At 52.9% G+C, this 25,354-nt stretch overlaps 11 protein-coding genes across 11 annotated transcripts; 5 read left to right on the forward strand and 6 right to left on the reverse strand.

Moving 5' to 3' along the window:
* Positions 1-211: 211 nt before the first annotated feature.
* Positions 212-2,237, forward strand: AFUA_7G01730 (uncharacterized protein). The gene is made up of 2 exons (XM_741666.2): positions 212-508; positions 559-2,237. Exons 1-2 carry the CDS (start codon positions 468-470, stop codon positions 1,841-1,843), a joined length of 1,326 nt encoding a protein of 441 aa, XP_746759.2. The 5' UTR covers positions 212-467; the 3' UTR covers positions 1,844-2,237.
* A 541-nt stretch (positions 2,238-2,778) lies between these two features.
* AFUA_7G01740 (putative sugar transporter) lies at positions 2,779-4,354 on the reverse strand. The gene has a single exon (XM_741665.2). The coding sequence runs from the start codon at positions 4,303-4,305 to the stop codon at positions 2,833-2,835; it is 1,473 nt and encodes a 490-aa protein (XP_746758.1). The 5' UTR covers positions 4,306-4,354; the 3' UTR covers positions 2,779-2,832.
* Positions 4,355-5,324: 970 nt separating this feature from the next.
* Positions 5,325-6,116, forward strand: AFUA_7G01750 (YdcF family protein; the record flags this gene model as incomplete). The annotated part of the gene is made up of 1 exon (XM_741664.1): positions 5,325-6,116. One exon carries the CDS (start codon positions 5,325-5,327, stop codon positions 6,114-6,116), a length of 792 nt encoding a protein of 263 aa, XP_746757.1.
* A 15-nt stretch (positions 6,117-6,131) lies between these two features.
* On the reverse strand, positions 6,132-6,534 carry AFUA_7G01760 (uncharacterized protein; the record flags this gene model as incomplete). Its single annotated transcript, XM_741663.1, has 2 exons — positions 6,132-6,181; positions 6,291-6,534. 2 exons carry the CDS (start codon positions 6,532-6,534, stop codon positions 6,132-6,134), a joined length of 294 nt encoding a protein of 97 aa, XP_746756.1.
* Positions 6,535-7,357: 823 nt separating this feature from the next.
* AFUA_7G01770 (uncharacterized protein) lies at positions 7,358-9,060 on the forward strand (the record flags this gene model as incomplete). Its single annotated transcript, XM_741662.2, has 2 exons — positions 7,358-8,035; positions 8,087-9,060. 2 exons carry the CDS (start codon positions 7,358-7,360, stop codon positions 8,936-8,938), a joined length of 1,530 nt encoding a protein of 509 aa, XP_746755.1. The 3' UTR covers positions 8,939-9,060.
* A 1,144-nt stretch (positions 9,061-10,204) lies between these two features.
* On the reverse strand, positions 10,205-10,990 carry AFUA_7G01780 (uncharacterized protein; the record flags this gene model as incomplete). The annotated part of the gene is made up of 2 exons (XM_741661.1): positions 10,205-10,510; positions 10,883-10,990. The coding sequence occupies 2 exons, from the start codon at positions 10,988-10,990 to the stop codon at positions 10,205-10,207; spliced, it is 414 nt and encodes a 137-aa protein (XP_746754.1).
* Positions 10,991-10,996: 6 nt separating this feature from the next.
* On the forward strand, positions 10,997-12,226 carry ssu1 (TDT family transporter; the record flags this gene model as incomplete). The annotated part of the gene is made up of 3 exons (XM_741660.1): positions 10,997-11,088; positions 11,141-11,860; positions 11,914-12,226. The coding sequence occupies 3 exons, from the start codon at positions 10,997-10,999 to the stop codon at positions 12,224-12,226; spliced, it is 1,125 nt and encodes a 374-aa protein (XP_746753.1).
* A 1,350-nt stretch (positions 12,227-13,576) lies between these two features.
* AFUA_7G01800 (uncharacterized protein) lies at positions 13,577-16,342 on the forward strand (the record flags this gene model as incomplete). The annotated part of the gene is made up of 1 exon (XM_077805153.1): positions 13,577-16,342. The coding sequence occupies one exon, from the start codon at positions 13,577-13,579 to the stop codon at positions 16,340-16,342; it is 2,766 nt and encodes a 921-aa protein (XP_077661282.1).
* Positions 16,343-16,732: 390 nt separating this feature from the next.
* On the reverse strand, positions 16,733-19,327 carry AFUA_7G01810 (Zn(II)2Cys6 transcription factor; the record flags this gene model as incomplete). The annotated part of the gene is made up of 1 exon (XM_741658.1): positions 16,733-19,327. The coding sequence occupies one exon, from the start codon at positions 19,325-19,327 to the stop codon at positions 16,733-16,735; it is 2,595 nt and encodes an 864-aa protein (XP_746751.1).
* Positions 19,328-19,853: 526 nt separating this feature from the next.
* On the reverse strand, positions 19,854-22,261 carry AFUA_7G01820 (Zn(II)2Cys6 transcription factor; the record flags this gene model as incomplete). The annotated part of the gene is made up of 4 exons (XM_741657.1): positions 19,854-20,871; positions 20,926-21,096; positions 21,146-21,297; positions 21,386-22,261. The coding sequence occupies 4 exons, from the start codon at positions 22,259-22,261 to the stop codon at positions 19,854-19,856; spliced, it is 2,217 nt and encodes a 738-aa protein (XP_746750.1).
* An 844-nt stretch (positions 22,262-23,105) lies between these two features.
* On the reverse strand, positions 23,106-25,036 carry ugp1 (UTP glucose-1-phosphate uridylyltransferase; the record flags this gene model as incomplete). The annotated part of the gene is made up of 1 exon (XM_741656.2): positions 23,106-25,036. The coding sequence occupies exon 1, from the start codon at positions 24,639-24,641 to the stop codon at positions 23,106-23,108; it is 1,536 nt and encodes a 511-aa protein (XP_746749.1). The 5' UTR covers positions 24,642-25,036.
* Between the last annotated feature and the right edge of the window lie 318 nt (positions 25,037-25,354).

Raw genomic sequence — 25,354 nt, forward strand, 5'->3', positions numbered from 1 at the left:
TCAGTAATCAAGCTCAGTCCCTGTGACAAAGTTGCAATAATCAAAGTTGTAAGAATCAACGCCTGCAGTAACATCAATAGACTGTTGATCGAGTGATTACAAAATCCTCAAGGACGTATCCTTCGAGACTAGTCATTGAACCATTCAATGGTCAGACAGTCTCCCCAGGCTTTCTATCGGGATTGAGTATCGACATAATCCAATATGAGTTATGTGATTCGAATTCTCCACTCAATAGTACGGAATCAGACTGCTTGAGGCTGTAACTTGGCTGTTCTTGTTTCGCTCCACATCTATCGCAATGACATCAGCCTCCTGTCACCATATAAACCCAGCTTCGTCACTCTACTCTCGGTCCTGAATCTCAGCACATTTACAGTCCTAGAATATTCCTAGAGCAATCATTCGATTCCCAAAGAGACTGTATTCCCAATTTCGACTGCACGACAGACACCACTAGAGATACCATGGGCGGCAAGCAAGATCACGATATCCCAAAGTTGCACCGGTAAGCATTCGCATTTCTCCACTGGCCAAGCGGATGAACTGATAAAACAGCGTCGGAAAATGGATGCCCTCGAGCCACGCCGCACACCTGGAATGGCTCGGCGGAGTCATCACACATGTTGACAAGAACACGTCCCATCAATTGCACCCCGTTCTGCAAGAATTCAAAGAGCTGATCGAAACCAATTCGCGCGTCTACCTGCTCATCTCTGCCATGTTCGCCGAGATCCCTCGTAAACGGCCATACAGGACCGATCCGACAGGCTGCGCCCAGATCCGCGACTACCACCACCTCCTGCAAGTCTTGAACTACCTTCTGACGACGGCCCCTAGCTGGAACGACTTTTCGCATCGCGTTGGTCTCGTTGGTCTCCCCATCAATGCAGTGCTGGACTGGAGCATGGGGACGCCTAGCGGCTACGCCGCATATCTGGATCCCGAAATCAACAGGATGGTCAAGAAGATTCTCAGTGCGTGGGGAGACTACCTCAAGTCTCCCAAGTCCGCCTCGGTCCTCAACGACACTTCCAGCGGCTGGTTCGGCTCCACGGCCAGGTCCGATCTGGAGGAAGTCGGTAACGTTGGCGAGACCAGCCATTCCTTTGAGGACCTGTACGTTTGCGACCCTTCGGCAAAGCACCACGGATTCAAGTCATGGGACGACTTCTTCACTCGTGTCTTCCGCGAGGGCGTCAGACCCGTCGCGTCGCCTGAGGATGACACTGTCATCGCAAACGCATGCGAGGCGCAGCCCTACAAGGTGGCTCACAACGTCAAAGAGCGAGACATGTTCTGGATCAAAGAACAACCCTATTCGGTTCGCGATATGCTGAACCACGACGAGTTCACGCCGCAGTTTGTCGGCGGAACTGTCTACCAAGCGTTCTTGAGCGCGCTCAGCTATCACCGCTGGCATTCGCCTGTCAGTGGCAAGGTGGTCAAAGCATCTGTCGTGGAAGGGACGTACTACTCCGAGCCGTTGTTTGAGGGCGTGGGGGATCCGTCGCCCCATCAGATCGACCTCTCCGGCCAGGTCACCGCCCAGGAGTATAACAGCGCCACGGCAACGAGAGCACTGATCTTCATAGAGGCAGATCACCCCGCCATTGGCCTCATGTGCTTCATGGGCATCGGAATGTGCGAGGTTTCCACATGCGAGATCACAGTCAAGGAAGGTCAGCATCTGAAGAAGGGCGACCAGCTCGGTATGTTCCACTTTGGAGGGTCGACGCATTGCCTGCTCTTCCGGAAGGACGTCAAGGTGGAGGGATTCCCGGATCCTTCGCGAGGTCAGAACGTGCCTGTCCGAAGCTATCTGGCCAAGGTTCAGCCTTAGCTGTTGTATTGCATATAGCGTGTTTCGTACAAAACCCGTCCGTATGGTGGGTTAGGCCTCCTGGGAATGTGTACATATGGATCGGCACGACATGAATTTTATAGATATTGACCGATATATCCCGGCTACGGTCTGCAGTCAGTACCCGTCGTCGATTTCACACAATGCAAGGGCAACCATGACCCCTTGTCTAGAGCACACTCTATCGTACGCAGCAATGTCGATCATATTAAGCTGTATCTGGGCCCGTTTAATCAGCCGAATCCAGACGCCCGCTCTGGTGCAATTCACATCCCACATCACAACTACTTTGGGGCTTCTGATCATGATCTTTGCGATGGCGTCGTCAGCCTCAGCCTCGGCATCTCCCAGCTCGGTCCTAGTGGACCCCCCCCCTCGGTCCATGCACCAAGCCACCCTGCTCGATTCGTCTGGCGAGTATTGCCATCGTCTACGGCCCTGGCATCCGCATCTCCATGTCGGCGGCTACTCCGTCTGCTGTATATCCAAGCCCCGTGCAACTTGTTGATTGCTGCTAACGGCCGAGGTAAACCTCGTGGTGAGGTAACCGGGACGTGATAGTCGTGGTATACTTTGGAAGAAAGATGAAGAGATGGAGAGATGGATGTTTGCGTCTAAATATTGTGAAATGTAAAGTCCATGGAATCTGTTCTAGGGGATCTTGTTTCCTGGTACGCCGTAGACGCAACACTAGATCTCACTGGGTGTTGACCGAGAAGCTGTGCTAAAGCATTCTGGACTGAGGAAGCCTGATCGACTATGATTAATCACTGGCTCTGAGATCTACGCTCGGGGCTGTCTACTACTCTTCTCGGTTCTCTCGTTGCTGTGGGCTCTTCCGAGGTCGCCTGCCATGGCTACTGTAGGTACAGCAACACAAGAGTTTTCTCTTTCGTATTAAGAAATACCATTATCGTTCAAGTCTATCTGAAGTCTATGTACGAAGTGCGCAGAATGCTTCTTTCCGCCTATAAACTCGTCTTCCCCCTCGACTCATATCCAATCAGCAGAACCACCAACCCAGCTACAACAAACAACCCCCCGCTCACATACACCGGCACACTGGTCTTCAGATCGGCGACGAGCGCGATCACCGGCGCCAGGATCCCGCCCACCCGGTTGGCCGCCGCCGTCAACGCATTCCCCGTTCCCCGGTCTTTGGTCAGGAACATCTCGGGTGTGTACGCATAGAGAACCGCGTACAGAATACTGCTGGTGAAGCTATATGCGCAATTCCAACCCAGGAGGGCTGAAGATGACATGGCCGTCGTAGAGGCTAGCAGGAACGCCCCCGTCAGCACGGCCGATGAGCTGATGGCGCCCCGCCGGCCGAGGTAGGGTACTTCGACTAGCACACCGCCGATCAGCGAGCCAGGGAGGCCTACCGCCGCGATGATCAGCGAGTTCCGGTAGGTCAGAGCCGTTGAGCCATCGCCAAATTCGGCGCCCTTGGTCTGCTGGATGTAGGGTAAGAATGCGTTGTAGAGGGGGAAACCGAGGCCGATAAGGCCCCAGACGACGATAAGCAGCGACGTGGACCAGGCGCGGCCGGGGGTATCGAAGAGGGCTCGGATGTGACTGAGGGTCAAGTGATCCAGCCGCTGGCGGATAAGCACGTTTGTTCCGACAGTGGGGGGCTGCTCTGCGGAGGTTTCAGGGGTGATGAGGTCGTCCACAGACAAGGAGGCAGAGGAGCCATTCCGGCGGGCGACTTCGTGGACGACGGCCACGGCATCCTCGTAGCGGCCTTTTCCCATGAGAAACTTGGGCGATTCATACAGAGTAAAACAGGTCCAGCGGAGGAGACACATGACCGCCGCTATCCCGCCCATGGCGATGAGAAAGTACCGCCAACCCATGTTGTTAGCACGGGTGCAAGTCTCTTCATCGGGGCAGGTGAGATTGCCGAGAATCGGCCAGGCAATCAGATTGGCCAGCAGCTGAGCGAGCGCCCAGTACACCGACAGCACAGTGAGCAAATACTGGTGCGAGCCCGGGAGGAACTCAAGGAAGATGGCCGAGTCAACGGGGAGGTTCCCGCCCACGCCGATGGACCACAGCGCGTTGAAGACACATACCGCCGCGAAGGTGGGTGAGCCAGCTGCAACGAGCCCAAATACTGCAGTCAGACCGATGGTCAGATTGAAGGCCCAACGGCGGCCGAAGATATCGCAGCCAAAGCCCCAGAACAGAGCGCCAATGAGCAGGCCGATATTCTGGGCTAGAGTCAAGAATGGCGGACTGGAGATGTGGAATTCCGATGTAACAGGACCCAGAATGAGCGAGGTCACAATCGGCCAAAGGTTATCGCTTGCCCAGCCAAAGCCGATGACAATAAAGAGCTGCCATTGATAGGCGCCCATGCCAATACTCTGGATGGCAGTGTTGAGGGTGGCGGCGTTGAGCCGGTAGTCGTTGAGTTTGTCATGATCATCCGCCATTTTAATTCACGGCGTGGATTTGAGGTGTTTGAGGAAATTGGAGATGATAGCAAAAAAGAAGAAGAAGAAGAAGAAAGATGAAGACTGATGGAACATTTTCTGCAGGGTTGCATCAAGCTTCGGCCCCGCGTCAAATACGGATGACGTGATTGGAGCCTTGTCTGAGATCAACAAAATTCTGATTTTAGCAGATATTCTTTCTCAGGAATATTTGATGATGTTGATATTTTCATGATGAATGGTACCACGGAGAAAAAGGGTGGAGAGAAATGATGGTAGTCAAGAAAGAGCGAGGACAAAGTTGAAGCCATCCCCATCCCCAAGGATTTCCACAGCAAGGCTACCTAGTCTGGCTTACGCTTGTACAGCGTAGTCACGGCCTTTGACAGCCAGGCTGCCCAGTACATCACTATCACCATTCGTGAGGCTGCTGATGAAGCATCTATTCAACATGCCATTAGCACTGCCGTGGTACTGTGTCTCTTTCGGATAAACCAAGTTAACGATGCAGGCTCTTATACTCGGTTCACGGGGAACCTGCTTAGTGATCATTTGGCTAAGAAAAGTCACCTTTTAGGACTATGATCATGATACACATGATCAGATGAGACTAATGTCTGGAATAGAGACCTCATGCGGACCGAAATCGAAGCGTATGGAGTCCATACAACTCGAAAATGTTGTCGGTATGTATGGAACCCTAATTATCGATCGTGATTAACATGAGAAACTCTGACACATTCATGATCCATGAGGTAGTGAGACGGTGAGGCGATTCACATAGTATTTACTTTCTCTCTATTGGTATGAGAATCTGTGTAGTCTCAGTTTTTCTGCAGGGATACTGTAACTGACCCTAGGGCCTATGGCGGAGGGATTCAAACAGTTCAAGTGGAGACATCCCCATCACCCAGAACCAACAAGTTGCTTGATCCTCTTCATCTACTTATCTTAACCATAGACCTACTCTCTGATCGATAATTAGACAGAACTCTAAGGTCATAAGGTCATCGTCATCCATGGATCCCAACGACATCAACATTCTCGCTGACTTCCTCGCCTTCAACCAAATCCCCTCAACTTTTCCTCCATCAGATGCAGCAGACGTCCTCGTCCTCTGCGTCTCCGCCATCCTTCCCGTAGCAGAGAAAGTCTTCGCGCATCTCGAAAAGAACCCAACAGCAATTAAAACTCTGGTCCTCTGCGGCGGAATCGGCCATTCCACGCCTCATCTCTATGAAGCTATCGCCAACGATCCACGCTACGCGCATCTCCTCCCGGAAATTGACGGACTACCAGAAGCACAGGTCCTTCACCACATTTTCAGGCAGTGTTTTGATGCACCGAGGATTCTGAGCTCATGTCGTGTCCTCATTGAAGACCGCTCGACGAACTGCGGCGCCAACGCAATTGAAACGAAGAGGCTTCTCGAGGTGAATGGGATCTGTCCTGAGAGTATGCTGATTGTGCAGGATCCGACCATGTCTCGACGGACGGTTGCGTCGTTTGAGAAGGCTTTTTCTGGACAGAGGACCCTGCGGTTTACCAGCTGGCCCACTTTTGTGCCCAAGGTCAGGCTTGAAGGAGGCAGGCTGGTGTATGATGAGTCTGCCGGGATTGAGGCGTCACGGTTGTGGAGGTTACCGCGGTTCCTGGGGTTGGTGATGGGGGAGATTCCACGGCTCAGAGATGATGAGGAAGGGTATGGTCCCAAAGGAAAAGGATTCATTGTGCATGTTGATGTTCCAGATGAAGTAGAGGAAGCGTGGAAGAGAATTAAGGATGCGGAGATGGAATGGGAGAGACGGTAGTTGTGGGTTGATGTCTTACGTCTGAGGGCATCTTTGCCTGTGTTTCGGTTGAACGGCAATTCGACCTAGTGGCGTGTATATAAGGCCGGCATCCCTGGAGGATTACCCCGAAGCAGACAAAAATGAGCTGCCTTGCCGGTAAGCAAACAATGCTGTATGTTGCAGACATCTCACCTACCAAAATAAACTGTACCGGGCTTAGCAGGCTTCGCAGCGAATCTTCCAAAGTCACGTCGACAAAGACCTTGATATAGTCACCTTCCACATCCACATCTCTGTTGCCTGCAAATACTCCAGCTTCTTCTACCCAGCCGTCATCTGGTCCGGGGTCCGATCCACCGGCGACGTCGTCAACCTCCCAGACTACGAGTCCGACACGTTTGGGCTCTACCTGCAGTGGTGCCACGCCAATATCCATCCTGTCAGCGAAGAATCGGAAGAGAAGCCAGAGTACTGAGACCTGAGTCTCCTACCCAAGGCATACGTGCTGGATGCGTATCTTGCCGACACCGTCTTCCAGGACACCATGGCAGATTCCTCAATGCATTGAACGTATGCGAAGAGGGAGACCTGGAGACCATGCAAGGGCCATTAGTGGAAGTTTGTAGCGTAGTTGTATGATAAGACTGGTTCAGTTCGACTATTTGCCATCTTCTGGTCAGCATGCTGACAAGAGATTATGAAAGATGACTATCTGAGGTGGGAGCAGCCGGTCTGCCCAAAGAGTTTCTGTCTGTCTGTTGAACTATGTTGCAGGAGGGACGGCTCATCAGCCTATGCAAGAGTACGCAGGAAATGCACTTTCCATTTGCATGAGGCAGAGCAAGAGTGCTATCGCCTTCACTTTATGGTCGATTAATTGCTATTGTCTGGTGATGTGTTGTGCAGGTGCGCATCTTTCTAGTTGTGTTTGAGTTGCAGTTTCTTGTTGTATTGATTGCCCCTTTCTGACCTTGACCTCACGTAGCTCTCGCGCAGTATGTATGCTCTTTACTTCGAGATTTCTTGTCTCTCAAAGGCACACGAACAATATGCTCAAGGTACATTCTTACGTTCAAGTCCTTTAGGCCTTTTCCATGAGAGGTTAAAACACTGATTCGACGGCAATCTCCATTTGGAGAATCGACTTTCAAGGCAACCTCCGTCAGCAGAACTGACCACAACGAAAGTCTCTGGCAAAATGAAGGCTACAGTGAATTTCAAGCAGTGGCCGAGCCTGAGGCAGTCTACTTGCTATGGGTATGTTATCTCACGAATTTAACCCTTCACCTCTGACCATCCTTTATCACTCTCCCCAGATGCCGTGCTCACCTCGATACCACGTCCTCGACGCCAAGATGGAGGTCAATATCCTGGACTTCCCCTTTGAGATACTCGAAACGATCTTCTCCGAAGCCATCCAGCCGTGGGAAGACGACATCGACAAGATCATGGACTATGAAACAGGCCTCAGTATTGCTCTCACGTGTAAAAGATTCAATATTGTCGCTCGACATGTCTTGTACCGACGAATTCAACTGGGTACGCCAGATCTTGATCCTGTTAGAAAACCCGCTGAAGCACTGTTGCAGACCCTGGCCTTATATCCACAACTGCGACCCACGTGCCAGTCCTTCCAGATTTATCTCGGACAAGGAGCCTTTCAGCAAGAAACATTCAAAGCAATCAGCAAGCTGGTGACTTTGCTGCATCGCTTGCGCGTGTTCGAAGTATCTGGGAGTCACAGCCAACCGTTGACGTGGCTGCTGCTCCTGAAGGCCATACAGTTGGAGACTGTGGAGGAAATCCGAGCTGGTGACTGCATTATACCCCCTCGACAGGCAGCATTGACGATACGAAAGCGAGATATCTGGTCCGTGAGAATGGCTGCTCTGGGGGACAATATCCCTGGAAATGTTGCGGATTTTCTCGACACTCAGGTGAGCTGAGACCCGCATCTCTACAATGTCAACCAAGCTAATGGTGCAAAGAATGAAAACGGAACACTCCCTCGTATCAAGATAGCGAAATTCGATGGATTCAGCCAGACCCCTCGACTGCTGCAGGAGATACTGACCTGGTTCACCGGTCTCGAGCATTTTGCCTTTACTTACATCTACAATCGCTCATATGCCTGGTACTACAGATGGAATTACTCTAATATCGGAGCGGCTCTCGATCGTCACAAAGAGACGTTGAAGTCGATTCTGATCCAACTGTTTGGGTACAGCAGGATAGGCTCCTTCGACTTGAGAAGCTACAAGAGTCTAAGAGTTCTCGAGCTCTCTCTCCAGAACATCGTAGTTGAATCTCCCGAAGCCGCTGCGACCAAACTCCTCGCGCCGAATTTGGAGCTATTAGTGCTCGACTTCGGGACGGTAGACCGCAAGAAGGCCAAATACAACTGTATCGAAAAGCGCGACGAGGAGTGGTTAGTGCAATTCGGAGAACATGCGTCCAAAATCCGAAAGTCCCTACCTCGAGTGCACGCCAAAATCCCCGCCTACGCGTTTCGAGGCACCGAGACGGAGCTTTGGGACGCTCGCTGCACGTTTGAGGACCTCGACAATATCCAGGACGAGCTGCAGGGATACGGCATTGACTTCACATACAATGACCCTCCTGTCTCCGAAGAGGAATTCCGGGAATGGATACGAGACAAGGATGAAATGGACTTGCTTGGGGGGCTTTGGAGATATATGAACCGTTATGCTGCATACCACTCAGACGAATCAGATTCTGGGTTTGAATCTAACGCGCTGGACACCAAGGACCATGACGAAATGGCCCAGCAATCTACAGACAAATTGGATACCGAGGTTGAGGAAGAGGCCCAGATCTGACCTGGTTGTCATGTACCAAATTTTGACGAACTCGCTCTTTTCGGTTTCGGCTTCAATTGTCATGATACCCTTGGAGCGTGTTGTCCTCTTCATGAGACCAGGCGCAAGAGGTGTAATCCGGCTGTTGGGAATGAGTAAAGTCCATACTATGTGAAATACCAAAATTGTACTTAGTAGACAAGACACTCTTATCATTTTCTGTAATCAAAGAGCAACAACAGATTTTGCACCATTAAAAAAGGTAAGATATACTATGCACTGGAAGTCCAGGTCGGTTGACAGGATCATATAATACGGAATTATCTATTGCCCAGTCAGTCACCTGAAAGCTCAAAGGGAGTTGAATATGGATTTAACCCGTTGCGAACGTCTGGTTGAAGACTCGAAAGTTGTACTGCATGCCATAACTACCATCCCGTCCATAGAGACTGACACCGTGTAGTGATTATTCCAGGAATTTAATGCGCAGGACAACGAGGTGGTCTCAGTGTCAGTGGTTATCCTTCCAGATCATCCAACAAAAACGCCTCTTGCAAACAGCCCATGAGCAGATAAATGTGCTACTCACGTTTCGATATTGACTTTACTCCTCTGTATCTGCGATTTTATACCCATGATCGACAATATGTCGATATTGAACAAACAGGTACTCATAACATCTGAGATGAAAATGACCTGTGGCTGTGCAGTTGGGATTTTATGACATTATCGCGGTCAATACTTAGATTAGTCCTAAGACAAGATCTGAGATCCTCGCCTTGATATCCACTAAAGGAAGATCTTTGACAACAGGAGCTGTCATCTACGCCGAATAAACAATACTAATCATTACATACATGATGTACCTTAATCGCCACCAACCCCACTCCCCATGACACGCGCGATGATATCAACCATGGAAGTTGAGTTGCGTCAGCCAGCAGCGCACCCATGGTCTTATTGGCAGTTATTCCCCGGCGCTGCTGTCTGGATAGGTCTATCCTGGCTGCTGGGTCAGGGCTGACGTATGATGCTTTATGCTTGTCCCTGGTTGGTATATATATCAAGCTGGACAGCGTCTAGCTGAACAGGAGGACTACTGCCTGCTACTTACTACCTACCAACAATCAAAGCAAATTTCCACCAGAATAAACACTCCACCACCTCCTCCAAATCGAAATGTCTGAAGACCAGAAACAGAACCGTATGCTCTCGCATGTCTACCTTGCACAAGGTCTAGGCTGATTGAGACTGACAGCTGGCCTCCTCGGTGGTCTTGGGACTACTCTAGGCAATACCGTTGGTGGCCTCACAAACACTGTCGGTAACACTGTTGGTGGCCTTGGACAAACTGTTGGTGGCACGACCAAAGGACTCGGAGACACCGTCGGCGGAGCCACCCAAGGACTTGGAGACACTGTCTCTGGTGCCGGACAAGGACTGGGACAGGCGACAAACAGCGTGGGCAATAGCACGAAGGATACTTTGGCAAGCATTGGAGGAGAGAGGAAGTAGTATTGTTACGATGGATGACGGTTCCTTCTGATTTGTATATTGATTCTGATTTACTTCATGAACGGTGAGAAAGCTTGTCTGTTCCCCGGCAGTAGGCGTACAATAATATATGTATGATTCATTGGCGGACCAACGGAAATTTATGCACACAGTGTCTCTAATATTTCAGTATCACTGTTTTTGATCTCACTAAGGAATATCCCACATCAATTGGACTTACATTAATTGCGTGATAAAAATAGCTCTGGGCTTGACATAAGAGAATGAATCTGTCGGCCGAATTGACTTTCAGCGTACCGGCTAACCGAAGATGACTCAAAGTGATAAGTTTATGAAGACGAGAAGAGTAAACCACACTAGACAGAGCTCATCTGAGTGAAGAACAGTCAGGACGTTAAGCATGAACCTTGGAAGCCTCTGAAATCTGCGTCGTGGGGTATATATACATACAGCATTCTTCACTGAATTGAGTTGCGGTCCCTCACAGCGGTGGCGAGCGTTTTTACTTCGATCCCCAATCCCCAAACCAAACTTCAACATCACAGCAGTATATTCCATCAGATAATGAGCTGCGGCAATACAAATCCTCGAACACAAACTCAGCTCACAAAACATGATGTGGGCTGGAGGAGGATCGTCCGTAACTTCACCCCATCGTACGCACCTTGCTCCTATTCCAAGTGAAGAAATCAACTAAACAGCGAATAGATGGTTCTCGGTCACGATGGGGACAGGCATTGTATCAATTCTCTTGAATACACTGCCCTACAATGCTCAATGGCTATACTGGATCTCTGTGGTCATCTTCGCTATCAATGTCCTCCTCTTCATCACAGGATGTATCATCAGCTTTTTGCGATATACGCTATATCCGGAGATCTTCGGAGCTATGATCGTCCATTCTGTGCAGTCAATGTTTATTGGGACGTTCCCCATGGGCTTGACTACAATTATCAACATGTTTTGTTTCGTCTGCGTCCCAGCGTGGGGTGAATGGACCAGAAACTTTGCCTGGGGTTTATGGATCTTCGACGCCATATTATCGGTGGTGACGGCTTTGTCGTTGCCCTTCTTGCTGTACGTCTTCCCTCTCTTCCAAACTTATCCGACTGTGACTCTAAAATCCTACAGCATGGCCCATGGGAACGAAACGCAACTCTCCTCCATGACAGCCATCTGGCTTCTCCCAATCGTAAGCTGCATCGTTGCAGCCTCCTCGGGCGCCATCGTCGCTGACGTCCTCCCCAACCCTCAACATGCCCTATGGACGGTGCTCGTCAGCTATGTCCTCTGGGGCATTGGTGTCCCACTTGCCATGATGGTCATGGTGATCTACCTCCAGCGCCTGACCCTCCACAAGCTCCCACCCAAGGCCGTCATCGTTAGTGTTTTCCTGCCCCTGGGACCATTAGGCCAGGGTGGTTATGGGTGAGTTTTGTTTCCGTCGTTTCCGCCACTTCAATTACTCATGTCACCAACAGAGCAATGAAACTAGGCAAATCCGCCCAAACCATCTTCGCGCAGACACATACGCTGGAAGCCTCGTCCGGTTCGACCTTCTACACGCTAGGGTTCCTCGTCGCGCTCATTCTCTGGTCCTTCGGCCTGGTCTGGCTGTTCTTCGCGTCAGCTTCTATCGCTCGATGTCGCAGCTTTCCCTTTAACATCGGCTGGTGGGGGTTCACATTCCCGCTGGGGGTCTTTGCCGCCAGTACCTGTCAAATGGGTCGAGAGCTGCCGTCAGAGTTTTTCAAAATGCTCGGAACTGTACGTCGTTCATATAATGTCTTTTGAGGAGAGCTGGTCACTGACTTGTGGCAGATTATTTCGCTTTGTGTAGTGGTTTTATGGATGGTGGTGAGCATTGGGACGTTGAAGGGCGTGCTGTCAGGGACGCTGTTCTTTGCGCCATGTTTGGCAGATCTAAAGCTGAAGGAGGAGGGTAAGGACGTTGCGAAGGCTGCTTGATATGTTGACTATTTTGCTGGATATATAGGGGTGAGATGGACTGATAGAAAGTATGCCAATAAACAATTATCTTCAATGACCAAATCTCGATCATTAATATTATATTATATAGACTTAAATCTCGAAGAAATAAAATATTAAGTGGAGGAAATAATGGGCCTGATATCGATCGAAATAATTTATTATTATTTTCCGTCGATTTTCCACATTTTATTATTTTATGGATTTGATTTTTCACTCCTCTTTATATTTTTTTTATTTATTTTATTATTATTACTATTTTAGCTCCATAGTTCTCGGTCTGTATGGGGTAGTGCCAGCATCATCGGACTGATTGATATTATTTACATGATAAGTCTCCTTCCTGCAACCCACTTACAGAATTCTCTCTACCGCGTTTACTTAGAGTAATTGCTCTCTCTCTCTCTCTCTCTCTCTCTCTCTTGCACTTCGACAAGGCATAGAGATAATCCTGGGTGACTCATCTTCACGGCGACTGGTGATTTGAGAAGGGCCAAGTAGACACGAAATCACGTGATGCGGACCCTCCCCCAAAAATCCAAAATCCAAAATCCAAAAAATGGAAAATAAAAAATAAAAAAAAGAACAACGCCGACTGTCCATCTCGCGATCCCCAAACATCCATCGTCTTGGCCGTTGTTCAGCGTTGATTTCATCAGAATTCCCTTCTGCTCCTTATTGCTATTATTTTCTGCTTTCTTTCTCGCCGCAATACCACCTTGTTCTCCTGCTGTGCTGGGTTATTCATCCTGCCAGCCATTTCTCGTGTATTATTATTTCCCCCAACTTGCCTCACCACTGCGCCACTGGGTCGAACCCGCCTGCCGTAGTGACGGCCTGAGGCCACAAATCATTCACACAACTGTAATCAGACCGAACAGGAGTTGGCAGAACATAATCACCACCTATTTATGAGTTTATTGAAACAATTGTTTCTTCTTGACATACCTTGACTTACTTTGATTCCATCTGTGAACCCATTCTGATCAATTCTCTGTGGGTGATTCCTCTGTGATCATCATCAACCAGCCCGCGTCATTGTTATTATTGGTTCGAAGACGCGGTAGTCACATGTCTTGCTGAGAGACAGCGTCCTTGGCTCATTCCGATACAGCGGACTCCTTATCAGGGATTCCACAGGGAAATTCGATCAGGATGATGGGATACGGGGGTCATCAGTATCATCCTCAGCGTCAAGCGCAGCAAAATGCCCATCCCCAGCAGCAGCAGCATCTGCAATCGCCATCGCTGAGCGGGGCCGCTGCGCATTCGGTCCATAGCAGCAATGGCATTGCTGCCAACAGTTCCCTGCTCCGGGGCCAGCAGCAGTCAGACCTGGCGAGTAATTCGCCCGATCTGAGGAAGATGACTCCCTCGTCGTCCGCGTCGATGGTCGGGTTTACCGCGGGAGGAGGCTATGGCACCTACGGTCATTATGCGCCTCAGGGCACTTCAGATCTTTTGTCCAGACATACCGACTCCGTCGGTCAATTGAAAGATCCGTATCTCTCGCAGATACAGAGTTTGCAAAGAAACATGAATCCCATGGCAAACTTCCGTCCGCACCCAGCCATGAACCCTCAAGCCGCCATGTCGCCACATGCTCAGGCGATGAGTATTTCGTCTCCGCAGCAGTCATACGAGAGGTTGCAACAGCATCCCCATCTGCAGCACCGGCAGACATCCCATACGCATCCCTCTGTGACTTCGCCTGCGGCCGCGTCGCCCATGCTTGCGACTACTCAACCCCAGCAAACTCAGCACCAGTACCAGCAAGCGCAACAGCAGCAGCAGCAACCACAGTATCCGCAATCCTCACAGCAGACCGCGTATCAGCAGACCCAGGCGCAAGCATCTCCGTACCAACAGCATCAGTCGTCTCCGTTCCAACATCACCAGGCGCAGGCATCGCCATACCAGCACACGCAGCAGACTTATCAGCAGCAAGCTCAGCAGACGTATCAACAGCAACAGCAAGCTCAGCAGTCACGGTACCAGGCACAGCAACCGCAGCAGCATCAGTTCCAACAGTATCCGTACCAGCGGTACCAGCAGGCTCAACAAGCCCAACAGGTGCATGCACAGCAAGCACAACAGACCCAAGTACAACCAACACAGCCAGCACAGCATGTGCAGCAGCAGACTCAGCAGCACAACTGCCCGGAAGCGACACAAACCCAGCCGTCTCAACAACCGCACGAACAAGCAGTGCAGCAAGCATTGCAGCAACATCGCCAGGCTCAACAGCAAGCCCATCAACATCAGAGACAGTCGCAGCAGCCGAGTCCCTACGCTCAACAGGCACAGCAACATACGCAACAGCATACGCAGCAACATACGCAGCAAGCCCAAGCCCAGCAAACGCATCCGCAGCAAACGCATCAGTTCCATCAGCAGTCGCAGCATCAGCAGCCACAGCAAAAGCAAGCGACGCCATCAATCCAACCGGCTGCTTTGAGCGGAGCAAAACCTGCTACTCAAGAACCCAGAAAGGAGGAAACGAAACCAACGAAGAAGCGTGGTAGACAACCCAAGGCCGCAGCCGCAGCCGCAGCCGCTTCCGCGTCTCCTGCGATTGCTTCAGGCAAGATCAACGGAACGACACAACCAACGCCAGCCGCCTATCGTCCCGAGGCCCCATCGCCGATCCAATTCGTACCTCAGCATCCACACCTTCCACAGACTCAAGCTCACGCTCAGGCCCACACTCAGACGCAGGCACAGGCTCAACCCTATCCCCAAGCCCAACCTCAGCCCCAGTTTCAACCACAAGCTCAGGTGCCTAACCAGCTGCAGAACCCCACAGCTATGCAAGGCCAGAACCAAGGCCAAGGCCAGGGCCAGAACCAGGGTCAAGGCCAACCGCAGACCCAAGGCCAGACGCAGAGTCAACAGCAGGGTCCAGCGAATGCAGCGGGCTCTGGTACTCCTGGTGCTCCAGGTGCTTCACAGCAACCTGCTCCTACACCCCGGAAGCGCGGCCGTCCACGGAAAAATCCCTTGCCCGATGGAGCACAGCCTCCAAAGCCTAAGCCTAAGAAACCCGCTTCGACCGCTGCGAGTGCACCCGCCGCGGCCGCCGCTGGTGGTGCTCCGGCTGGCACCGCCGTTCCTGGTCAAGGAACCAATGCTGCCCCTGGCACAGCTACCGCTCCAGGTGCTGTCCCGGTTCCTGGTCCTGATGGTTCTGTCCCTGCCGTTCCTGTGAAGCGAGGCCGCGGACGGCCCCGTAAGTCGGAGACAGCCCCAGGCACAACCCCCAAACCCAAAACACCGCGCAAACCATCCACCACGAAACCCGGTGGCACTGGTCGGCCACGCGGTCGTCCTCGCAAGGCCGACGTGGAAGCACGGAAGCGAGCCGAAGCCGAAGCTCAAGCCAAGGCCGAGGCCGAGGCGCAAGCCCAAGAGCAGGGACAAGGACAGGGACAAGGGCAAGGACAGGGACAGGCACAGGCACAGGGACAGACACAGGGACAAACACCTGTTCAGGTGCAGGTTCAACCTCCGGCCCAGCCGCAACCACAAGCGCAGTCGCAGGCCCCGGCTCAACCTCAAATTCAGATTCCCGTGCAGCCTCAGCACCACGTCCAGCCGTCACCTCAGCCTCAGCCTCAGCATCTTCAGCATCAGGCGTCTCCGCACCTGCACGCACACGCGCATACCAGCATGGCCAGCATTGCGAACCCGCATCAGCATGGCCACCAGCAACAACATCCACACCAACAGCACCAGCCGTCGGATCCCATGATGTTGAACCCGCCCCAAAAGCGCGGCCCCCCGATGGACGGGAACGACCCGCGCAAACGCGCCTACCTCATGCCTCATCATCAGCTGGCACAGATGACACCACAGCTGCATCCACAGATGCACCCCCAGATGCCCCCGCACATGTCGCCGCATATGCCTCAGCAAATGTAACCTGTTCCTTCGGTTTCAGCCCGTTTCAATCTTCGATATCTTTTTCTTTGGCCTGGATTCTCGTCATTGTTGTGGATTAGTTCCATTCTCGTCTTCGCCTTGGCTTCATTTCCTGACGACCGTCGCTGTCGCGTCTTGTTTCCATGTCTTCTTTTGTGATGATATTCTACCCATGTCTATGGATTGTCTAAACGGCATGCATCTATTCATACGTTTGCTCAGGGCCCAGTTTCAGTCACGTAATTCAATTTCTTAGTAGTTAGGTTAGTGGCTAGTAATATACCTGTGATATCACCCTCAATCTATTTCATCTCATCGGGGTGCTTCATATATTTACGCAGGACAATTTTGAACAAGAACAAAGCGTATGCAATATGTACCTAACAATGATCAACCCCACGCGGCATCCGACGCCTCTCCTCCATTTCCATTACCATTGCCACCCGGCATAAAAGTAAAACTCGGAGTAGTCGCATTGGCAGGATTCGGCGTAGACAAGGCAGGCAACTGCGCCACATCGGGCAGATCGCCCACGTCAACACCCAAACTGGGCGCAATCCTCCTTATGAAGCTATCGCAAAGGATGAACGCCCTCCGACTCGCGGCATAAACCGCCCCCATAGCATGCAGCCAGCGGAGGGACTTCTTGGTGCAGCGGATGACGGCCGCGGTGTCGGGGGCGGCGGTCTCGGGAAGGGGGGTAGACGACGCCAAACCCAGCAAAAGGGCGGTGGTAGCTTGCACTAGGTAGTGGAGGATGCTCCACCAGGGGGAGAAGCGGAGGAGCCAGGCGGGGTCGGGGGTCTCGGGGAGGATGGAGATGAGGGTGCAGGCGGCGCGGAGACAGGAGGCGGAGAGGCTTGTGCGGCGGTTGCTGCCGGTGGTGCTGTTGTTTGTGGTGCCGCTGGTGTTGCCGCTGCTGTCGTTGGGCCCGCAGCTGGGTTCGTTGGTGGTAGTGGTAGTGGTGGACATTGAGCGGGAGGTAGATTTTGGATTGGGTGCGTCTGGGGAGGCGGAAGGGGAGGAGGGTTCTTTGGAGGACTTGGGGTTTGAACGGCTGAGACAGGGTCGGCTGATGGTGATGCGAGCGCTGTAGTAGGCGATCGCGAGGCAGACGCGTTCGCGCATAAAGCCGTCGTCGGGAAGGTGCAGAGTATCGTGTGGATGTGGCTGTGAGGTGAAGCGGTAGACGGGGGGTAGCTGGGCCATCCAGGCGTCCAGTTTTGCGGAGTATTTGCGGACGCGCTGTTCGAGTTGGCTGGCTGTGTCGCGGAGACCTTGGATACTGTAAACCTTGTTGATGACGGCCTGGGTGATGGCGCAAAGGTCGACCAGACAATGGAAAAAGAGCGAGGGGCTGGGCTCGCAGCTGGCAAGCCACTGCGCTTTCGAGTGGGCTTCTTCGTCTGTCTCGAGAAGGGTGAGCTTCAGATGGCTGGCCCGCATCGAGGGGTTCTGGAAGAGCTGCAGGGCGTGCGGTTTGTCGAAGTTCTCTTCTTCAAAGGGAACGGGGAGCGGTGCGGCGCTGAGGCTTTCGCTGACGCAGGAAGCGCGTCCTGTCGTGGCTGTCAGGAGATGCTCAACCACGTAGATGGACCACCACAGCCGGCTGCGGGCTTCCTTGGACGCGTGGTGCGTTCGGTCGTCCTCAAACCGCAGGTTGATTCCCAGCGACAGCGCGGAGCGGAAGGTCATGCTGGCAAAGTTGGAGGCCCGGTTGATTTGGCCCAAGGTCAGCAGGTACAGGGCCACTAATATCTCCACCTGGATCTGCTGTAGATCGGTATGATCAAAGAGCGCGGTCTCGCCCAGACACAGTTTCCGAGCGCGGTTAAAGTAGACGAGGTCGTCCCAGTCCTCATCGTTTCCGATATTGGCGGTATCGTTCAACAAGAGACAATACCGGCAACCCAAGGCAAAGGTCATATTCAAGATCGCCAGCCATCGTCGCGGCGGCTTGGACGGCTGACTGAAAAACTGCCGGTACTGGGTCGCAAAGATGGTCTTCCTAATCACCTCGAACCCCGGATGCACAGACTCCATGTACGCCGCGAAGAACCGGTCCGCGAGCTCCTTCGGCGGCAGGTCATACGGGTCGACATCGTCCATAAGCGGGATACTCAGATCATCGAGGTGGTAACTCATCGTCGCGATGGAGACATCGTTCTTCTGCTGCAGGTGTTGTTGCTCTTCGAGACCCAGAGTCTCGAAATTCCCGTCGAACATGCGACTACGGTTCTCAGCTTCGTCCTCCAGCTTCTGCATCCAGGACACCTCGGAGTTTTTCCCAAAGTACCCGGACGCTCGCGTCCTGTGGCTGCGGTTCAGGTCCTCTTCGACCAGGTCGATGGCGTTGAGCGACCCGGCCGACGAGCTGGAGCTGTCCGATAGCGCACCGTCCTCTTTGTCCCCGCGGCTGGAAGTCTTGAGAGTCCTCCTAATGCGTCGCGCAGCGTTCGCGTCCACCTCCATCTCCAAATCCCGCAGTAAACTCTCGTACGCTTTGACTTGGTGCGACAAGATCTCCAACTGCTTCTGATCGCGCACCCGCTTCACTTCCAGATAGGAACAGGTGACATGGTGCTCGTGACATTGTCGACAAACAGGCTTGTTGCCGTCGCACTTGATCTTGCGCTGTCTGCAAGGCTCGCAGGCTCGCGCCGACCGGCGACGCTGCGAATGGATGCTGTACGGCGCAGCTCGGGGGATCGCTACCTTAGCCACACCCGGGCCCACCCCTGCGGCAGTCCCATCTCTTCCCGAGGATGAGGTGGAGGACTGGTGCGGAAACGCAGGCCTGTCGTATTGATTGGGATATAGATAGTAGCCAGATTGAGGTGTGCCAGGGCTCAAGGACAAGCCTTGCCAGTGTAAAGCGGACGGGAGACCGTTCGGAACAGGCTGGTCGGGTTCGAAGCTGACGCTGTTACTCTCGGCAGATGGATTCAGTTCGGTAGATTGATAGATATCGGAGAAGTCTTCCATGGCAGATGCAGATACATCGAGAGACAGGCTCTAGGCTAGGGATTTCATTCGCAGCAGATAGGGTCCTTTGTTTCGTACAATCCATGCGAATAGTGAGGGTCGTGTCTCGTCGAGGCAGTGAGTTTCTCTCAAGTAATTCGAAAGGGAAAAGAAAACAAAAAAGGATATATCCTGATCAGAATGTCGAGCAACTAAAACTGAGGAGCACAGCTTCAGGATGAACTCACAAGAAATAGATTTCGCCACGGCGTTGGCGACTCGCAAGCGTTTTGGTGGATCATCCGCTGATGGATCATGTTGACGTCAATGGGCTCCCCCAATGCTCTCGACAGAAGAACCTCTGTTTGTACCGTTGGCTGAAATGCATCCAATTAGTCGGTGACTCTGGTTACTGTTGCCCTCGTCGTCGTCGGTCGCCCAATGTTAATGATTTCTTCTGCTTTTCTCCTGATGCAGCCTTGGCTCACCCCTTTGGCCCATCCATAGAGTGATGCTGTCATGTTATCAACGCCCCCCAGATCAGCAATCAACACCCACTCGGCTTCCGTCGCTCAGGGACAATCTCATCCTTGCCTAGACTCAGGCTCTCGTAGCGATCCAGCATATCGAACAGTCCCAGTCCCGGATAATCCTGTAGCCCAAGCTCCCCTTCCCCAGTCCCATGGTACCGCTCATCCTCCTTCAGCTTCTGTAGACCCTCAGCGTACTCATCCCAGCGCGTCGGCTCGTTGATCGGGGTCTCCTCATCGAACAGATCCTTGAGCTCGTCCGACACCGAACTTGACTGGCGAATGCGGCGCCCTTGCGACTTGGCCCGGACCGACTGTCGGAAGAGATGAAACAGGCTCCGACCGAGGTACGACCGGCTCGCAATGATCGAGAAGGAGCTGGCAAGCGACAGGAAGTCTGAGTCCAGGATATCAAAGGACTCCTGCTCCAGCATGGCGAACAGGGCCAGGTTGATTGCGTACATGGCGAAGTGATGCGCCCGGCTCATGCCGTACTCACGTCGATGGAGCCGCGTCAAAGACGAGATGCCGCGGGCGGCCGACTGCGTGATTTCCCAGGCGTTGTATCTGCCGATGGGACTCTGTCGCGGCGGGCTCTCAGGGGTTTTCGGCGCGTTCGACGCGAGGCTGGAGGTATCGTCGGTGGACGAACTGCACGAGAACAGATTGATGACCAGGGTAAAGTATCGCAGCCGCAGCAGGATGATATGCGGTGGAGGCCGTCGTCCGGGATCGAAGACGTCCGGTAAGGCGTTGTGCCAGCGACGCAGCCGCTCGTACAGGTCGTCCTTTGTCTGGCGCCGATATGCGGTCGACGCGTGGCTCTGGTCGTCAGCGAACAAGACCCGGGAGATGTCGCGCGCAATCTCACACAGATTGCACGACTCGTCAAAGTACTGGTTGAGGTAGGCTGGACGAGCAGCTCGGTGAGACGGATACGGCGTCCACAGGCTGGCTCCGTCGTCCTCTCGACCGATCCGGTCCACGTTGACTTTGGCGATGAGACTGGGCCTGAGGAAGCCAGTATGCACCACGCTATGCATTCTGTCAGATTTTCGTCAGGTTCACAGTTCGAATCTTCGGACTTACGTATCGATCTGGAACAGCCCCCAGGCCGTCCGCCTGATAGAGATATCCATCTCGGGCGTGGTGTGGTCAAACTTCAAGCATTTCGGGCCAAAGAGACCAAGAGACTCGCCGGCCCGGATGGCCTGATGCAGCATAAGGTATCCGAGGTCATCGTTCCCGGAGATGGAGTATCTGTCGCATCAGCAGAGCAGGACATTCAACAAGACAGAGAAGCACCCACTTTTCATACAACAGCAACGTCCCCTGCAGGTACGCCAGACTGAGCTTTGGAGAGTCCTCCTCCCTCAGCCTCTCCGCTTCCGACAAAAAGTCCGCGCCCTTGGTCACCAAGTCGCCCGGCACGACATACGCCTCGGAGAACTCGGAGAAGTGCTGTCTCGTCACGGTCAGCAATCACCTCGCCCCAATATAAAACCAACCTCCACGCGGGAAAAACAGGACAGAACAAGAGAGAACGCACACAAGCATTTGCCAACAACGCATTCACCAGAAACGGACTGCAAAAGTCCGAATCCTCCCTCCCCCTTGCCATATGCGCCAGGAAGACATCGCGGTCCAAAAACGCATGGAACGGATAATCCCACGTAAAATACAACGAGACCAGGTGCGAAACGAGGTCCTCATCCTCCGTGACACTCGTCCACGGCTTCGCAGGCACCTTCCACGGCGCCTCATCGCACAGATAATGGATGTCCATGACCTTCCGCCGGAAGCTGGGATCCGCCCCCTCGACATCGATCGTCCGCCGCACATCCTCGAGCTTCTGCACCGCCTGGCCATAGCCCGCGCCCCGGCCCTCCCCGTCCAGCCGGATGAGCGTCTCGTCGATGAACGCGCGGATCTCCTCGGCGGTTGCGTTCTTGCGGATGATCTCCAGCAGCTTGAGTGCGTGAGGCTCGTCCGCGGTGCGGATCACCCGGAAGAGATCGTTGAGCATGTCCCGGTGGTAGTTGAGTTCCTCGGCGGTGCGTTTCTGGGCGACGCGCCGGCGCTGGTCGAGTGACTCGTCGAAGATGCACACGCGGTTGAAGGCGCGGCAGTTGTCGCAGGGAGGTACCCCGGAGCACTTCGCTGCATTGTCAGCCATGTCCGTGTCCATGTCCAGAAGGTTGGAGCGGTTCGGTCCAGACGAGCGAAAATGAAAAGTAAGGGGGCGCCCTCCCACCTTTCGCTTTGACTTCTTACATGCCAAACACGCCGTCGACACGCGTTTCTTCCATGAACTCGTCGGCGACGCTTGGCTTCCCTGAGGGGGACTGTCTGATGTCGGCGAAGTGGGCGAGGTCTGTACCCGGCCGGGGACTATCTGGCGAGGTGTTGACGTTGGATCATTCATGTCGAGGCATGGGGTTAACAAGGGTAGAAGACGCAGGATGCAGGATTTCGTTTTCTCTGGGCCGCCTCGAGCGAGAGTCATGCTAATCGTCAGCATAGAACGCTCAAGTCCGCATCAAAATTGGCTGCATTTCGCCTCCACATGACGTTTGGATAACGACGTGACCGAGCACCAGGAACTTGATCCCGACGACTCTGGGAGTTCCAATTAATCCCCCCCCCCCCGAAACGTGAGCTGTTCGGGATCCATCTCCTCCGCCGCTCAGTGACCAGTCTGGTGCCATCTGAGATTCCCTAGGATTGTCGGACGTTGCAGATATAGAATGCACCAGGACATTTGACAAGGTAACAAGGCAATAGATAAATAGATACAATTGACACTACTTCTAGCCACGGAATGTGCACAAGTTTTGGTTTGCCATTATGATGTCCAGCTAGCGGACGATACCAGTAGAGATAAAGTCTTCAATGAATCACCCTCGCTCAGAAACTCCATTCAACCAGGAGTGGCTTCACAAGCGATACAATTAAATAACAGTAAGAAGAGAAGAACACCAGCAATTGCTGCACTGCCGAAACAAGGTTTGCACACACCACAAGAACCATGCGTCATGCGTAGGCACAATGTGCTTTCCTGGCACTTTCAGTCAACCAGACCTCTCAACGAACCACCCAAAATACCCAGAGGAAGTCAGCCCGCTTCTAACACAGTTCTATTGACCCACGCTGCCCGACAGCCACTCCCCTCACCCACAATGGCGGCAACCGGATATGCGAGGTGAGCTGGAAAAACAAAAACAAAAAATTATCAAGGGTAGAAGAGATGCAAATGAACCTCGTTTCATTTAGTGCTCCAGGATTCTCAAGCTGCCCTGGACCACACAGTTCTCCAGGACCGAACCAGGGGGAATGTCGATCGTGCTGCCCTCGGTGGCGACGATGATGACGGTACCCTTCAGGGTGACATTGCGGCCGAGGTTGACAGCACCGGTGATTGTGAGGTGGTCCAGCTCGACGATGCGAGGAATGCTGGGGATGCGCTTTTGGAAGTCCGACACCTTCTTGAAGTCCGATCCAAGCTTGATGACGGGGACACCGCCGAAACGGTTGGGGTCCATGACGAGCTGACCGTGCTCGAGACGGTAGAGATCCGACTTGACCAGCAAGAGATCGGAGCAAGTCTTGACGGGCAGGAAACGGCGACGGGGAACGTTCACACCGTGAGCGTTCTTGAAGTGGCGGATGGCCGCACCGACGGCGGTCTCCAGCTGGTAGATGGCCTGGTCGGCCTCGCCCTTCTTGTCGGCGGGGATGGACTTCTCATTGGCAATGATCTCCATCTCCAACTCGTTCTCCTCAACAACACGCTTGATGGCGCGGAGGCTCATCCAGATGTTGTTGGTGTTGAAGTACTTGAACTTCTTGATGGACTTGAACTCGTTGACGTGCTCCTTGGGCACCTGGGCGATTTCGAGCAGACGGGCCTTACCCTCGTAGTCAATGATGGTACCACCCTTGACGTCGGCCTTGGTCTTGTCGGTCAACTCCATAATGTACTCGGCACCAGTGTCCGCCATGTGCTGCAAAATCCGGAGATCCACAACGGCGCCGAGGTTGTCGGCATTGGAGAGGAAGATGTACTCAACACCACGCTCGAGCAGCTTGTCCAGAGTGCCCGAGTTGTACAGCGACTCAAAAACGTCACCGTGACCGGGAGGGTACCAGTCCTGCAGAGGAGCGTCAAAGCTCTTGGGAGCGGGGAGGAGAGAGTCCTTGATGATACGAGGGTAGCGGGACTGGTTGAAGGTGATGATGTCGACGTTGTGGCCTTGGTACTTCTTGATGATGGACTGGGTGTCCTGGTCGGTGTTGAACGAGTTCATCAGAACGAAGGGCACGTTGACGTTGTAGGTACGGTTCAGGTGCTCAATCTGACGAACGGACAAATCCAAGAAGGACATGCCTTCACGGACTTCAATGACGGACTTGGGGCCCACGCAACCCATGGAGGTACCAAGACCACCGTTGAGCTTGACGACGGCCAGCTTGTTCAGGAACTCCACCGAGGCCTCGGCGCCCAGGTCATTGTAGTCGACGACCTGGTTGGGCGCAGGAGGGTTGATGCGGTCCCAGTTGACGACATTGCCCTTGGCCTTGTCGTTGAGGAATCTGCGGAAGAGAGCGAAGAAGTTGTCCATCTCGGCCTCGAAGCGCTTCTTCTCTTCGGGGTCGGGAACGGTCTCGGCAAGCGCATTCAGAGCGTTACGCATCTGAGAAGCAGCGACACTGGTGGAGGCATTCTCGAAGGCCTGCGCACGAGGGAATTGGGTCAGCTTATTTGCAGAAGAAGAAGAAGAAGAAGAAGAAGAAAAGAGAGGCATGCTGATACGGGTATCGCTGCAGCTATCAAATTGGAAATGATAAAGGGAGCTCGATCAATGGGAATAATGATTGTAGCAAAGTTGACAAAAGGGGCAATGATATAAAGAGAGCTTATTGTGGTAGAATAGAAAAAAAAATGCATGAACTATGTCGCAAATCGAAGGAAAGACAGGGTGAAGTATTTAAGCACGGCGAGGTGGTTGTGGCTGAAACTAGGAAGCTCAGCTCTCCAGCACCTCCTTCCAACATTAACTAAGGTGCGATTCTAGAGCACTCGGAAAGCTTCTCGTGCCACGTTCCGATTCTGCGTCGAGAGAAAACGCGACTGCAAGATGATCAACTTACCATGTGAGACTGGGATTTTGCGTGGTGCTTTCCGAATGAGCCATTATTGGAGGCCTCATTGGCGGGAGCTCTGAGGTGAGTAGGCAAAGCTTTGGTTGCCATTGTGAATGATGATTTCGCGGGTGAATTCTAAGGGGTAGACAAATGGAGACGTAGATATCCACTCGAAGAACAGAGCTTATCGATGTGGTCAAAGTCCGCTCACTAAGTGTTCAAGGAGGCCGAGTTAGTGACGACAGTCTTTGGTGGGAAAGTAGAGAGTTAAACGGGCGGGAGACGAAAGCGAGAGAGGACACGAAGCTTGATTTAAGCGGGCAAACAGGTATGAAGAGGATCAGGAAGGTGGGTTTTGTTCAAAATCCAGACA

This window comes from Aspergillus fumigatus, chromosome 7, assembly GCF_000002655.1.
Source record: "Aspergillus fumigatus Af293 chromosome 7, whole genome shotgun sequence".
NCBI lineage: Eukaryota > Fungi > Ascomycota > Eurotiomycetes > Eurotiales > Aspergillaceae > Aspergillus > Aspergillus fumigatus.